At 36.9% G+C, this 15,460-nt stretch overlaps 1 protein-coding gene across 3 annotated transcripts in view; it reads right to left on the bottom strand.

Annotated features, from left to right (window-relative positions):
- LEKR1 (leucine, glutamate and lysine rich 1) overlaps positions 1-15,460 on the bottom strand; it is a 298,468-nt gene that overhangs the window by 47,818 nt on the left and 235,190 nt on the right. For all 3 annotated transcript variants that reach the window (XM_046002022.1, XM_046002020.1, XM_046002021.1), the window contains 2 exons: positions 12,977-13,054; positions 12,423-12,626 (listed from right to left, as the gene is read on the bottom strand). In XM_046002022.1, coding sequence (XP_045857978.1) covers positions 12,423-12,626; positions 12,977-13,054 — 282 coding nt within the window. The remainder of the gene's footprint in view (positions 1-12,422; positions 12,627-12,976; positions 13,055-15,460) is intronic.

Here is a 15,460-nt window from a genome sequence, read left to right on the forward strand (position 1 = left end):
TGTAGGTGTTTGCTATGTTTAGATAAGCTATCGAGCTGATCTCCTGTTACCTGATGTAGTCTCAGGCTGCTACTTCTCCGCCATCTTGACTCCTCCCCCCTGCTCAGACTTTTTAATTCTAAACATTGAAGGTGTGTAGTAGTATCTCACTCACCATGGCTTTAATTTGCATTTCCCTAATGACTAATAATGTTAAGCATCCTTTTGTGTACTTATTGACCACCTGTATGTCTTTATTGGTGAAGTGTCTGTTCAGATCTTTCATTCATTTTTTATTAGGTTGTTTACGGTCATATGACGGAGTTTCTGAAGTTCCTTACATATTCTGGAAACAAGTCCTTTATGAGACATATATTTTGCAAATATATTATTCCAGTATACAGTTTGTCTTTTCATTCTCTAAACTGTCTTTTAAGAAACAGAAGTCTTAATTTTAATGAAGTTCAATTTATCAGTTATTTTTTTTCTTTTATAGAGTGTTCTTCTGGTATTGAATCCAAGAAATCTTTGCCCAACTCAAGCTCATAAATGTTGTTCTTCCATGTCTTCTTTTAGAAGTTTATGATTTTAGGTTTTATATTTAGATCCTTATTTTGAATTTATATAAATATATTTCATAGTATGAATCAAAGCTCATTTTTCACACATGTATATACAATTATTCCAGTACCAATGGTTTCAAAGTACTATCTTTTCTCCAATGAATTGTTTTGGTACCCATGTAGAAAATCAACAAACCATATACATGTGCCTATTTCTGGATCTCTATTCTATTCCACTGATCTACTTGTCTTTCTTGAGACTAGTGCCCCACTATTAAATATGTAGCTTTACAAGAAGTCTTGAAGTCAGGTAGTGACTATTTAGGTTTCTTTCCAAAGTTGTTTTGCTTATTCTAGGCCCTTTGCATTTCCATGTGAATTTTAGAATTAGCTTGTTAATTTCTACAAAAAGTTCTGCTGGAATTTTTGTGATTGCACTGAATCTTTTCTCTTTTTTACAATACAGAGAGAGAGAGAGAGAGAGAGGAGGGGCAGAGGAAGAGAGAGAGCTGAGTATGGAGCCTGACATGTGGCTCCATCTCATGACACTGAGATCATGACGTGAGACTAAATCAAGAGTCTGATCCTTAACTAACTGAGCCACCTAAGTGCCCAACCCACTTATCATTATGAAATGAATTTCTTTATTCCTAGTAATATTCTTTGGTCTAAAATCTACTTTACATGATATCTATAGTATTTCAGCTTTCTTTTGGTTACCATCAACTTGGTGTATTTTTTTCATTGTTTTACTTTTAAATTATTTGTGTCATTACATTTAAAATAAATTTCCTACAGGCAGTTTATAGCTGAATCTTACTTTTTCTTATAGTCTTATACAAAGATTCTTATATAATCTTCATCTTTTAATTGGAATGTTTAGACAACTTACATTTAATTTGGTCGTTGATATGGTTAGCCTTAAATCTATCCTCTTGCTATGTGTTTCCTATGTGTCTCATCTGTTGTGTCCTTTCCCTCTTTTTTCTGCCTTCTTTTGGATTTTGCATATGTCTTATGATTCAATTTTATCTGCTTTTTTGGCCGTTTAGCTATCAATTTTTTGTTTAGTTTTATTTTCGTTTTTGTTATAGGAGTAATAAGGGCCATCTTTAACTTAACACAGGTGTAGTAGCCTAAATAATTGCCTTCAAAGATATCCATGTCCTAATCTACAGAGTCTGTATGTTACTTTATATGCCAAAAGAGACTTTGCAGATGTGATTAAGAGTCTTGACATGGGGAGATTATCTTGGATTATTTGGTTGTGCCCTAAATGTAATTACCATGGCCTTTATAAGAAAGAGGAGAAAGCATTAATGTAGGGGAAGGTGATGTGGCGGCAACGGAAGCAGAGACTGGATTCATGTGGCTAGGATGCAAAGAATGCCAGAATGCCAGCAGCTTCTTAAAGCTGGAAGAAGCAAGGAATGGGCTTTCCCCTGGAACTTCCAGAAAGAACCTGCCCTAGTGACACCTTGATTCTAGTCCCTAATACTCCCATGGACTTCTGACTTGCAAAACTATAAGATAAAAAAATTGTGATGTTTTAAGCTGCTAGACTGGCGGCAATTTGTTATAGCAGCAATAGAAAACTAAAGCCATGGTCTACCTTCAAGTGCTATTATACAACTTTAGGTATGAGATTAGAATCTTACAATGGTAAACTTAATCAAATAAGGAACAGCAGTTGATGGAAACTGAAGTAGCACTTGATGGGGTTTTTAAAATGCCAGTATACAGAATGGATGTGGCTGGCTATGAGCTTGTTAGAAGTAGCAGACAGCACGGTCTTGGCATTTTGGTCCATTTTATTTCTTAAGCCCGGTTTCCTATTTGAAAAGAGGTCTTACTGATTAGAAAATTCCAACAGGCATTTTCAGATGGGTGCCTGTCAGTACACCAGAAGTTACCTTTTTTGTGAAATGGGTGGTACTGAGTATTTAAGATGCTCAAATTTCAGTCTCTCTGAAGACAAATATAATTTAGATACAACCAAAGTGGAATCCATTCCATATACATTCCTCTGATGGACTGTGTACAAAACGTCACTGCTGTTACATGTTTCCTTTTAGAATAAAAACTGAAAAGTCTAGATTATAGATGCTAAAATAGAGTAACCAAGGTTTAAACAATGTTAATGAAATGATAATTATTCACGGGATTTTCAGAGTTATGAAGTTCCCTATGACATTTCCACAAAGTCTAAGGTGTTTTGAATGAACTCTTGAAAAAATCACGGACTTAAAGTCTGCAGTGGGAAGTCTGCTTGATTTATTTATGGCTCTAGAAAAGAGAAGGGCTTTCAGATCTCCTTGACTCCTTTTGAGCCTCTGACCCAGACTCTAAGACTCTTGTGTGATTCTTTAGTAGGACAAAGCAGAAAGAATAATCATATGTGATTGTACAAATACTTACTGCCCTTAATTAGCATGAAATGGGCATTGAGTAATGTAAACAGAGATGATTATATGTGTGAAAAAGATAATCCTAATTCTAAAAACAAAAATCACACTTACACACTATACCCATTGTTCAGGAATACAAAACCATTTAAGTCACTGATGAAAAAAAACCTTGTGTTGAAAGAAACTAAAAGGGATCAGTTTTGACTCTTGTGAGCCTTTCTGCTAGAAATCTAGAGAAATGATAAGAAATAAAACATTGTTAGATGCATATTCCATATTTTTCCATGTTATAAAAAGTTGAAAATGTATAGCCATTTTTGAATATTATAGAGACATCTAATTTCCTCTTCTGAACCTGTTCTGGAGATAAAAATGCCTTAGAGTTATAGGAAACAATACAGATTTAGGTCCTAAATTTGGATTTTACTAAGAATCTGACAAAGGAGGGCGCCTGGGTGGCTCAGCAGGTTAAAGCCTCTGCCTTTGGTTCAGGTTGTGATCCCAGGGTCCTGGGATTGAGCCCGACATAGGACTCTCTGCTCAGCAGGGAGCCTGCTTCCCCACCCCACACCCTCTCTCTCTGCCTGCCTCTCTGCCTACTTGTGATCTCTGTCTGTCAAATAAGTAAATAAAATCTTAAAAAAAAAAAAAAAAAGAATCTGACAAAGGAGATTATCATTAGGACCCAGGAGTTTGGACTGTATCCCCACCTCTGATTTTTGACAAGTCAGAAGCTCTCTGGACCTGAGAGAAACACAGGGAAATTTCGAACTTTAAATCATGCCATCAGTGGTTTCATAGGGATTAAATTAATTCTCATCCATACATCCAGCAAATATTTACTGAGTGCCCATTATGTGTCAGGCATTGTTTTAGTCTCTAGGGATATATCCGTTCTTTCTCGCCATTTTTTGGTAATACACCTAAGGCAATTGGCTAAATTTTAGAAGAAACAAGATTCCAAAGTAGTAAATGACCATCTAAAGTGACACAATTCATCAGCAATTCTGGCTCACGCTCATATCAGCCTTAAGCTCTCTGCAGTGGTATGCCGTCTTTGCTTTTTATATTTGAGAGGGAGGTGTGGCTATCTGCAGCACTCTACCCTGCAGTTTCATGAAATATTGCTTAAAAATAACATTTCTGGAGTTGGCACAATAGGCAAATTAGGATCTCTCTCAATTAGGAGTATTTATTTTTAAAATTTAACTTTTAAATTCTTAGACCCGAAAGAAAATGAGAATCTAATTCCTTACATACACGCAAAAATCTAGATTCCCTTAATTGTAGTTAAAAACGTAACTGCAAACAAATGTCAAACCATAATGCCAAACGACAGCTTTAAATTCTATTTCACAAGTTGTTCTTTTAGAGATGTCTTCACATTGTCAATCAAAGAGATAATTTTGATTTTGCCACAACTTCTGCCTTAGTTAAAAGCAGTTAACTCTGTGGTATCATAAGAAGTTTGGCAAGCCTCTTGTTCTGGGAGCTGTTGACAGATAGGAAATCAGAGAAAGAGGTGAATCTTGGGGGGAAAAATAATAACGTTCGTTATTTTAGAATGATGTTACTTGAAACATTTTGTTTCGTAATACTTTCAACTAATAGGATGGCATCCAAATTGAATCACTCCATAGTCTAATCTTTACAACTTGAAGAGTAAAGTAGAAAATATTGGATTGAATACACATTTGATAAATAGCTACACCACCAGTGTAGGGTGCAAACATTAATAAGATATGATGCTTTAAGGGGTTAGCAACCTAAGAAAAGATGAAAGAGAGGGAATACATTTTCTTAGCACTTACACATACCAGGCACAATATTAGATACTTCAGTCTTCATGAAAAGACAGCTAATTATTAGTAACCCCATTTTACAGATAAGGAAAATGAGCCTTAAAGTGGCTGAATTGTCCAAATTTGATACTGGTCAAGTTGAGAGTTAAACCTATTTGCCTAACTCTACAGTCCGTTTTTTATACTTAAGCCACAGTACCAGGAGGTAACAGACCCTTTCTACACTCCTTCTGAATCTTTTCAGAGTCAAAGCAACTTTTTAAAAGATTTTATTTATTTGTCACAGAGAGAGAGAAAGAGAGAGACAGCACAAGCAGCGGAGGCAGCAGGCAGAGGGAGAAGCAGGTTCCCCACCAAGCAGGGAGCTTGATTCAGGACTGGATCTCACAACCCCAGGATCATGACCTGAGCCAAAGGCAGACACCCAGCTGACTGAGCCACCCAGGCAGGCATCTACATTTCTCATTTTTTTAACCTTCATGAAAATATGACAAGCCTCATTAAAGGAACTAAACAGTAAAGCTTCTCTTCGTCTAGGGGGTGTTGTGAAATACGATTCTATTTTCATTCTGAAGATATAGTTCCATTTCTGATTTTGCCAAGACACCAGAGAGTAGAAGACAAAAGTCACCATCTTATATATATTGAGTGAATGGAAGAATCCTGAAAGAGTAGAGAGGTGGGGTAAGAAAGCAAGAGGGTGGGGAGAAGAGACAGAAAGGGAACACTCAGGGTTCTGCTGATTTTCTCAGGGATGGGAGTCCCCTGAAGGCTCAGTGTTACCGCATGGTTGAGAAAGCAGTCACACATAGAGGAGCTGACAAAACAGCCTTTCAAGACAGATGCTGAGGGAACTACGTGAACTGTAGTGGAGGGAACATGGGTAATGAGGTTAGACACAGCAGAGCTTGATTACTATCTTTGCCAATTATGTGACCCTGAGTGAGAGACTTAGCCTTGCTTAACCTCTTTCCTTATGTAGAAAATGTGGAAAATGACCTGCTTCACAGGTGAAGGTTCCCAGATCTGCTAACCAGTACCTTTGGGAAAATTTGGAAATAACTTCCCCTCTGGGTTGGTAAATTAGAAACAATATTCCCTCTGGGTGGGGTCAGACCTAGAGATAGAAGGCGTGGTAAGGGGAAAAGGGAATGGCATACTTATGCGAGAACACTGAGCTCCTTCCCCTGTGGCATGTGGCGAGGACAGCAGAGTCTTGACTGGTTTGCAGATCCCTTACTCCTTCCACTGAGTGCCACATAAGGATGCCTCTCACTCAGGACATGATCCCAGAAGTCTTTAGAGTGCTCCCCATAACTGTGATACCTATGGATTGTGTGTGAGAGAGTTTGAGAGGGAGAAAGAGGGAGGTGGGGAAGGGGGAAAGGGAGAGGGGAGAGAGAGCATGAGGAAGCGCACGTTTAATTATGGGGTCATGTAATATATAGATGCTCCTGAAAAAAAAATTGCTATATTTTGTATATATTCCTCTGGGGTGAGGGTTTGTAGCTTTTGACTAAATAGGAACAAACAAACAAAAACCAAGACAAAGAGTGAGAGGAGAGGATCTGGGAATTGGAAAGAAGTTAAGGTTACATGTGTGGGGGAGGGAGAGTAAAACTCTTCATTACAGTCTAAAAGATACCCTTCTAGAGGAATAGGGAGCACTTAAACTTCATTTAAAACAGATAAAGAGGGGCCCCCCGGGTTAGCCCTGCATTGGGCTCCTCGCTCATGGGGTGGGAGGTTGGGGGTGGCCTGCGTCTCAACCCTCCTCTGCTTCTTCCCGGTTTGTGCGCCCTCTTGTGCTCTCGTGCTCCTGCGTGCTCGCTCTCTCTCAAATACAGAAGTAAATAAGTCTTTAAAAAAAAAAAAAAAAAAAAGAGTTATGCAGATAAAGAGATACAGACGTATATTATTTATTTCACAGAAAAAATCACACCTAAGCAACTTGCACCTAACTTCCGTTACAACTAAGCTTTTCTTCCAACAAATGCTCTTCACTAATCCCATACTGCTATTGGCAAGTCAGTCAAATAAGTATTTTCCTATAGTTCTTGGAATTTACCAAGATGGTGCTAATACAGCTCTTGGGAATGCAGAGAGTACGAGAGCTGTCACAGACAGCTGCGGGTTTCGGCACTCTGGCTGTAGCCCACATGTTAGTGCATAAATTTCTCTTAAGTGTTATGTGTGGGCAGTTTCCAAGCTTAAACACATATGTCCTTATAAAACGTTATTTGTAAGTTAGTTATAGGGAATTCCAAACACATTTTACCATAGAAATAATTTTCTATAAAAATGGAATTAGGCCTGCAGGCCAGCCCACGGAACCCTGTTTAATCTACTGTAGGCCTGAAGCGCGGTCACAAATGCACAGTCTGAGCAGAGTTCTGGCTGGGGCTGATGAGACCTCATAGTTCAGAAGCATGAGAGCAGAAAGCTCTTTGTATAGAATTGAGAAACAGCTGCCCTTTTCTCTGGCGCCATCCCCTGTGCCTCCTTCCTGTTCACCAAGGAGACATCTCTCTCCAGCCTCAGTGTGTCTGTGACCAAGCTGGCCAGACCTCGACCCCCAGCATCCGTGATCTCAAAGGACTTACTTTCCCTCCTTCCAGGGGAGCCTCGTCTCCTAATAGAGCTTCCTGAGTGTGGGGGGGAGCAATGTATAATAGAGTAGATTTGTCCTAATACTTCAACTATTTCCTAGTTACCATTTCCTTTCCTGCCCCAAATTCAGTTCTACCCCTTTTTTCCTTGGGGTCAGTTTTGGCTTTTGATGTCTTCCTTTTCTCCTCTTCTGAATCTACACTGCATCTGAATTGCACCTTTCTCATACCTGTCCCAGTGGAGCTTTGGCAGGGGTTCTATACCAGCAGAGCTGAGGGAGGAGCGGTGTGTACAGGAGTCTGCCAGAGGTTACGGAAGCACATGCCGTCACCCGGAGCAACTTGGGTTTTGGCCTTTGGAGAGCACATCTGGCAGCCTGGAGGGTTGCAAGTCTTTCCCTGATGGCAGTTTGGGATGTTGTGGTGTAGCAGAATTCCAGGCACCATCCTGTGCTACTAAACAAGAATCTCTGTGAGTGTTATCGGTATCTCTGTCACTTCTTCTTTGGAGGGACTTTTCACATCTCCAACTGCTTTAGGGACACCTCTATTTAGAGGTCCCTTTGGCACTTCAAAGCAAAGCTTTACAGGGAAACTTGCTCAGTTGAGAGACAGTTTACTGTTAAAGGGAAGAAAGTGGAGAAAGGAAAGCCAAGAGCATGCATGAACCTAAGGAATGTCCGCAGTAAGGAGGGATGGAAAAGAACCAAACAGAGACAGAAAGGGGGCAGGTAAACAGATTGCCCCCACAGTCAAAGGAAGACTTGTATTATTTGCATGTATAATGCCTAATTCATGTTTATAATATTTTGAAGTTGTTCATTGATTTTGCTACTCCCTAGATGGGGAAGTTTTAGTATCACAGAACTATTCATTTTCTTAGTATTTCTAAAATTTTTCTTTAAAGTTAAAATTATAGTCTTTAGTTTCAAATGAGATTTTCATATATCTTTGATAAACATAAAAATATAGTGCCTAATGTATATTGATGGTTTTTAAAAAATTTTTTATCTTGTTCTATTTTAGGCATACTAGATTGCTTAAAAAGAGGATTCTTTGATTGGCTTGTCAACAAAAATTTCAAGGTAGGTTTGGACAGAAGTGTCAAAAGCTTCCAAAAGGTCATTATTCTTTTTCACTTGGCTTTCTTTTCTTTTCTTTTTTTTTAAGATTTTTAAAGATTTATTTATTTGAGACAGAGAGTATGTGGCGAGGGGGCAGAGAAAGAGAGAGAGAAGACTATTCCTTGCTGAACATGGAGCCTGATGCAATGCGGGGCTCCATCCCAGGACCCCAAGATCATGACCCTGAGGTCATGACCTGAGTTAAATCAAGAGTTGAATGCTTAACCACCTGAGCCATCCAGGCACCCCTAACTTGGCTTTCATATATCCCTTTTGGCTCAAAATGGAGTAAACTCTGGCTATTTTGCCACTATCCACTTGGTCTAAACCTTTAAATAATCTAGCACAAACTGGCAAGAGGTGCGAGCTGAAGATTTTCATTTTTCTCCTATTAGGCTTAACCATATACAAAATCCTTTCATTAATATCAAAATAGTAAATGACCTGAGTTGCTCCCACTATCGCCATACCTTTTCCACTCAGCATCAGAATGATCTTTCCACAGTGTCACTCCTCTGCTAAAATCCCTTCAATGGTTTCTTTTTGTTGCACTGTATCTAATACGCAGCTCTCAAAGGCCTGGGAGACCCTGCATCCTTTGGTCCTCGCTTCTCTCACTCACACTTGTTAGGCCTATAGTCATGCTGCCATTTCTGAGAACTCACCAAGCTTGCTCTTCGGTTGTAAAGCTCTTCCTGATTTTTGGCCTGGTTACTTTGACTTGTCTTCCTTTATATATCATCTTGGAAGTCACTTTTATGACTGCTCTTTCCAAATCAGGTCCCCTTTCTATCAGTCTCTGCTACTATACCCTTCTACTTATTTTATATCCATTATCACAATCTATAATTATTGTAGTTACTCCTCACTTTTTAACTGTGTCTCATTAGAATGTAAGCTTCCTGAGGACAGGGATGTTTCAGATTCACTATTATATCCCAGGGTACATAGTACCTGGCATATAGTGAATGCTCAACACATAATTGTTGACTGACTAAATTACCCAAAGCAAGTCATTCATTCCCTCAACAAATATTTGTTGAGTGGATACATGCTAGATTTTGAGGACAAGGCAGACAAAATTTGAAGGTGGCCTAGGACAAAGAAAAAGGACAATAAGTTGTCTAGGAATAATCCTATGACAGTATGATACATAAGCACATTTTTATTTGTTATGTGGCAGACAGTAAACTTAGTATCACCAAATGACAGACTAAAGTGTAAAGAGCAAAGAAGAAAACAGGGCAAGTATATGAAAGAAAAAAAGGGGGGGGGGAGAGAAGGTGGTAGTTCAGTGATGTCTCTATTTTCTGAAAACTTAAAGAATTATCTTTCTCATTCAATACTTACAATGAGGGTAAAATTAGAACCATATTAAATGTGGCAAAACATAATCATCCAAGTGAGTGTGTATTTCAAAGCAATCCTCCAAGAAAGTTCTATATTTATTCTAATGATGCCATCAATCCTCAAAACACTCATAAGACTGTCTTTTTTTGGGGCGCCTGGGTGGCTCAGTGGATTAAGCCACTGCCTTTGGCTCAGGTCATGATCTCAGGGTCCTGGGATTGAGCCCCCCGTTGGGCTCTCTGCTCCACGGGGAGCCTGCTTCCTCCTCTCTCTCTGCCTGCCTCTCTGCCTACTTGTGATCTCTCTCTCTGTCAAATAAATAAAATAAAATCTTTAAAAAAAAAAAAAGAAAAAAAAAGACTGTCTTTTTTCAAATTGCAGCAAGAGATAATTTACTAACCATAGAGAAAAAATACAATTCATTTTTTATCCCACATGGTATTTCCCAGATTGACTTCCTACCATATTCACTGGACTTGCTTTCTGAGATGGTTTTTAAAATCAAATTCATTCCTAAAGGGCAAAGATTCATCATACAGAGAATATTCTAAAACATATGCACTTCAGTCAATCCTCAGAAAAGAGTTCCAGAAATGTTTGAGCAAAGACAGGATCTTTTCAATGATCACTGTAAAGAAAATGGCATTCATTCTGATAAACAAGTAAATATAATTAATCTGACATCATTTGAAATAGGGTATTATAGGTAATACAGGAATATAAGAAAATTACTCAGATAACCAAAGTTATAAGCAGAAGATTTAAAAAAATTTATTTATTTCATGGTGTCCTAGGACATATGATTCTGTACTTTTTATGTAGAGTATAAAGCTGATTTTTATTTTTCTCACTCAGGGTCATCATGATGGCCACCAGTTATTAACCCATGTTAATAAATACAGGAACATTCTAAGTTACTGATGTGTATTGGGCTGTCTCTATTGCATATTGTGTCAAATTGCAATGCTTTTCATGTTTTTGTTCGGATTTAGGTTTTTTTTTCTTCTTATGCAGAACCAATCTTTCAGTTGCCATTTCTTCTTGTTATAGGTAAGCTTGGACCTTGCAAATATCCTGCTTATGAAATTGCTGTTTCTAATATGTTATGGGCTGAGTGACTATGTAATTGTGAAATGGCAGAGGTAGTGAAGGGTCCTGTAACTATAAGGTATAGCATCTTTGCAAGACGCAGGTTGTTGGTATGGCTGAGTCAGGAAGAAATGGTGGGTGACAATTAGCATTGCAGTTGTTCATCTTATCCCAGGATGGACCAGAGATAAGACTTGTTCCCCTATGAAGTGGACAGAACTCCTTCTAGCTTGGAGTTAGAGACAGATGTAACCCAGGGCAAAAAGTTGATGAGAATGTTCTAAGACAACTTAATTCTAAGTAGAATTTTCCTCTGGGAGCAAATAGCTGCCTTTGTAAAGAATGAAAAAAAGTTTATAAATCTTCTAAGTTAGAAAATGGTCTAGGGGCACCTGGGTGGCTCAGTGGGTTAAGCCGCTGCCTTCGGCTCAGGTCATGATCTTGGGGTCCTAGGATCGAGTCTTGCATCGGGCTCTCTGCTCAGCAGGGAGCCTGCTTCTCTCTCTCTCTCTCTCTCTGCCTGCCTCTCTATCTACTTGTGATCTCTCTCTGTCAAATAAATAAATAAAGTCTTTAAAAAAAAAAAGAAAATGGTCTAATACTTATAAAATGAAATTAACAAAATAAAAAATAAACTAAAAAATTCTAGGAAAAATGAAAAACAAACAGCCAATTTTGGATTCTGTACACAGAGAGTAATATGACAAAAATTCTTGCCCTTATGGGACTTGTGTTCTTCTGGAATATAATAGTTATATCAATAAATGTAAAAGGGATAATATCTCCCTTTAAGACTCCCAGATTTGACAAAAACTAATAAAATAAAAGCCCAACATGTGTGGTATATATATCAGATATGCATTTAAAACTAAAGAACTTGAAAAGAATGAATAAAGACATACCAGGCAAATGAAAACAAAAATAAAGAAAGCAGGGTTGAGATATTAAGTACAAGTAAGGTTAATTTAAAGACAAATTAACTGAGCAACAATATCTAGGAAGGTTAAATGAACAAAAGTTTCCCGTTACTACCTGAATGTCAGAGGTATCTGTGGAGAGCCCTCAAGAAGAGGTGTTGATAAGTAACAGAGAAGAAAAGTAGGAGCTAATGAAAGGAAAAAGTGATACAAAAAGATATTTTCCTATTGGAAAATGATACAATCCACCAATTATTGGCCTAGGTGAAATTCAGTAGTATAAGATCACACATGGTCTTTTTGATACTTTTCAATAAAAATCTAACACCAAATGTAATGTGGATTCCATTTCTACTGTCACTAACTAACTATGTGACTTTGAGCATCTCATTTAACCCATTTGGATTTCAGTTTAATTATCATCAAATGAAGTGGTGGGATGTGATGACCTTTCCTGTGAAATAAGTCCAAAATGCCGTGATTTCACTGTCATTAATATACATAAGACCTTGATATTTCAAATATATATGGAGTACTGAGTTAAATAAGATGTTTTTGGAAGAAATTGTTGTGGGCTGTACCTTTCATTTTTCAGTGTTACAACCTCTTCCTTTGTCTGAGTCAGAAGAGTTTTGGTTATCTGTAGTTCATTTTCTGCAAGGTTAATTCTTCTTTTCATGTCTTCTTCTTGTCTTTCTTTTGCAGTCAGTTCTTCCTGTAAAGTTTTATATATTTGTTGACAAGCCATTAAAGAATCCTCTTTCTCTTTAAGCAATCTGGTATGCCTAAAATGGAACAGGATTAAAAGAAAAGCTCACCAATACATATTAGACACTATATTTTATGTTTATCAAAGATATGTGAAAATCTCATTTGAAATCAAAGACTGTAATTTTAACTTAAAAGAAAAATTTTAAAAATACTAAGAAAATGGATAGTTCTGTGATATTAAAACTTCCCCATCTAGGGAGAAGCAAAATCAGTGAACAACTTCAAGATATTACAAACATGAGTTAGGTATATGTGTAAATAACACAGTAAGAAAAGCTAAGTATATCCCAAATAAAATGTTACTTAAAGTATGGTTTCAAATTCAATGACTAAAAATATTAATTTAAAAATTTGCAATGTATACCGTGACTCAGAAATAATGGATTCAAACTTCAGTTTTCTAAGTTCTCTTTGACAGTCAGCAGCTTCATTAGATTTATTCCTAAAATAATATAAAAGGTTCAAATATTTTATTTCAGAATAGTTCAAGTATAAATGTTTTCCTTTTTTAAAAACATGTTTTTCCTTTATTACTTTTCTTATCTTTATATTCTATTCGTGATTACATATGCATACTTCCTTGAGATTAGATATATGAAGTCGAGGGGTTTTTCTCTGCCAAAAAATCACCCGATCTGTTAGTCCAACAATGTGTTTTTCTATATCATTATTTTATTCATCCTTAGGAGAAATTTCTTAGCATCTTTATATTATTATTTCTTTAAAGAAATAAACATTCAGGTCACTTCTGTAATGGCTAAGTAGGCCCCTGTCAGACTCATCTGTATACAAATAAAAAGTCTAAACTTTGAAGAATATTATAAAAAGAAAAACCCCTATTCGCAGGCATTGGAAAGTGAACAAAAACAAGATGATTCTGGAGGGAAGCTGACACTTGGAATGAGGTGATAGCATGGGGTCAGGGTTTTTGTGTGTGTGTGTGTATGTGTGTGTGTGTTTTAATGATTTCAAACCTGAAGAGTCCAGTCTGCACCATGTAGGGGAACTAACATTCTAATAGAAAACATAGTCTGGCTGGCCTAAAGAATTAGAGCACAGTGTTTGGGTCAACCACAGCGCTGAAAAGTGAAGAGTGACTCAAAATAGGAGAGTCAAACACAGGAAGTCCCAATACTGCATATAGGTCCTATACACACATCTGGCTGGGTTCTGAACTCTTCATGCACAGGGCAGACTCCAATCAGGATAAAGATAAAACAATTAAACAGAGATCTGAGCTGTTGCCCTAAAGACAGAGTTTACAGTCTGAGGCCAACCAAACTAACTATCTTCTTAAAGCAGCAACACCCTCACCCCCACCAACAATAGTATTTGGAGAAATACAACAGAATCCAGAATTTCTATAACACTTACAATGCCCAGAATATAATAAAAATTACTCAACACAAGCAAGAACAGAAAAACATGACCTATTCTTAACAGAAATGACAGTTAATAGGGACTGCCTCTGAGATGACCCAGATACTGAAATTTGCAGACAAGGATTTTTCAAACAGCAGTTATATGCTATTTTATGTCTCTGCTCAAAGACATAAAAAAATCCACTCTAATTAGTGAAAAGATGATAAATCTCAGCAGAAAAATAAACCATTAAAATGAACCAAATGGAAATTCTAAAACTGAAATAAACATATGTCTTGATTTTATGTAATTGGGTTTTATAACAAAACTCAAAAAGTTAATATATTAAGAAAGAATAATATTCCAGTTTAAGTTTATATAGGCTATTTATTAATAAGTCATTATCTGAAAGTACCTTAAAATATCTTATAAACTTTACAATGAACTATATGTTAGATTGCCAATGAGTTTGCCTTACTTGTAGAATGACTTTAATTTCTAATAAGTAATCATTTTTTTGCATAATGAATATGAACATTCATTTATTTTTAAAACCATTTTATTGTAAATGATGATAAAATTATAAGCGATAGGAAAATTACATAAAACAATTATATAATGAATTATTATAAGGAGAAAACTCTTATAACTACCATCCAGGTAAAAACATAAAACCTGACCAGCTACCCTAGAAGCTTCATGTCCCAGGTCCCAGTCACAGCCAACCCCCATCCTCCCTAAAATAACTATTTTCATGAATTTTATAGTAATCACTTTGATTTTACTTAGCATTTTATTAATCAAGTTTTTATCTTTGAACACTACATTTTAGCTTAATTTTTTCTTCCCAAAAAATGTCTTTTTAAAACATGTTATTTTCATTATCAGCTTTTTGTAAAATCGATGAAGGTATCATGTTGACACACAATGAAGTACATATATACTTTGTTATGTCTGACATATGTACAAGCCCGTGAAACCATCAACAGAATCAAGCAGCACACGAGCCTACTCAAAGCCTAGATCTTGGTCTCTAATGCCACTCCTATTCAAAAGAACCAAGAGTACTCAGAAATGGCTGATTCCAAGACTAAGGCAGAGTAAGTATATCTGAGATACCCTGTTATGTCAGAAGGTGAAGAAGTACTTATAAAGGATGAGGAAACCACATTCCAATGTCATAGAAGGCAACTTGAAGGGGCTTCTACTGGCTAAGCCTAGATAATTTATGTATCAAAACAATTCAATACAGTAATCAATTATAAACCAATGAAAAATAAGAGTTCATAGGTTCACACCAATAATAAATAAATAAATAATGGGGAGAAGTGGAGGCTCTTGCTTAAAGTAGGATGCTGAGGGCTAATAAATGGGGAGGGAGGGCTGGAGTCAGAAAAATCATCATTTAGCAACCAATGTGTAGAGTTTAGATAAGGTAAAAAACATTAATGGATGCTATATCGAGAGATAAATTTTGATGAGGAGG

This window comes from Meles meles, chromosome 4 (genome assembly GCF_922984935.1).
Source record: "Meles meles chromosome 4, mMelMel3.1 paternal haplotype, whole genome shotgun sequence".
NCBI classification, from domain to species: Eukaryota; Metazoa; Chordata; class Mammalia; order Carnivora; family Mustelidae; genus Meles; species Meles meles.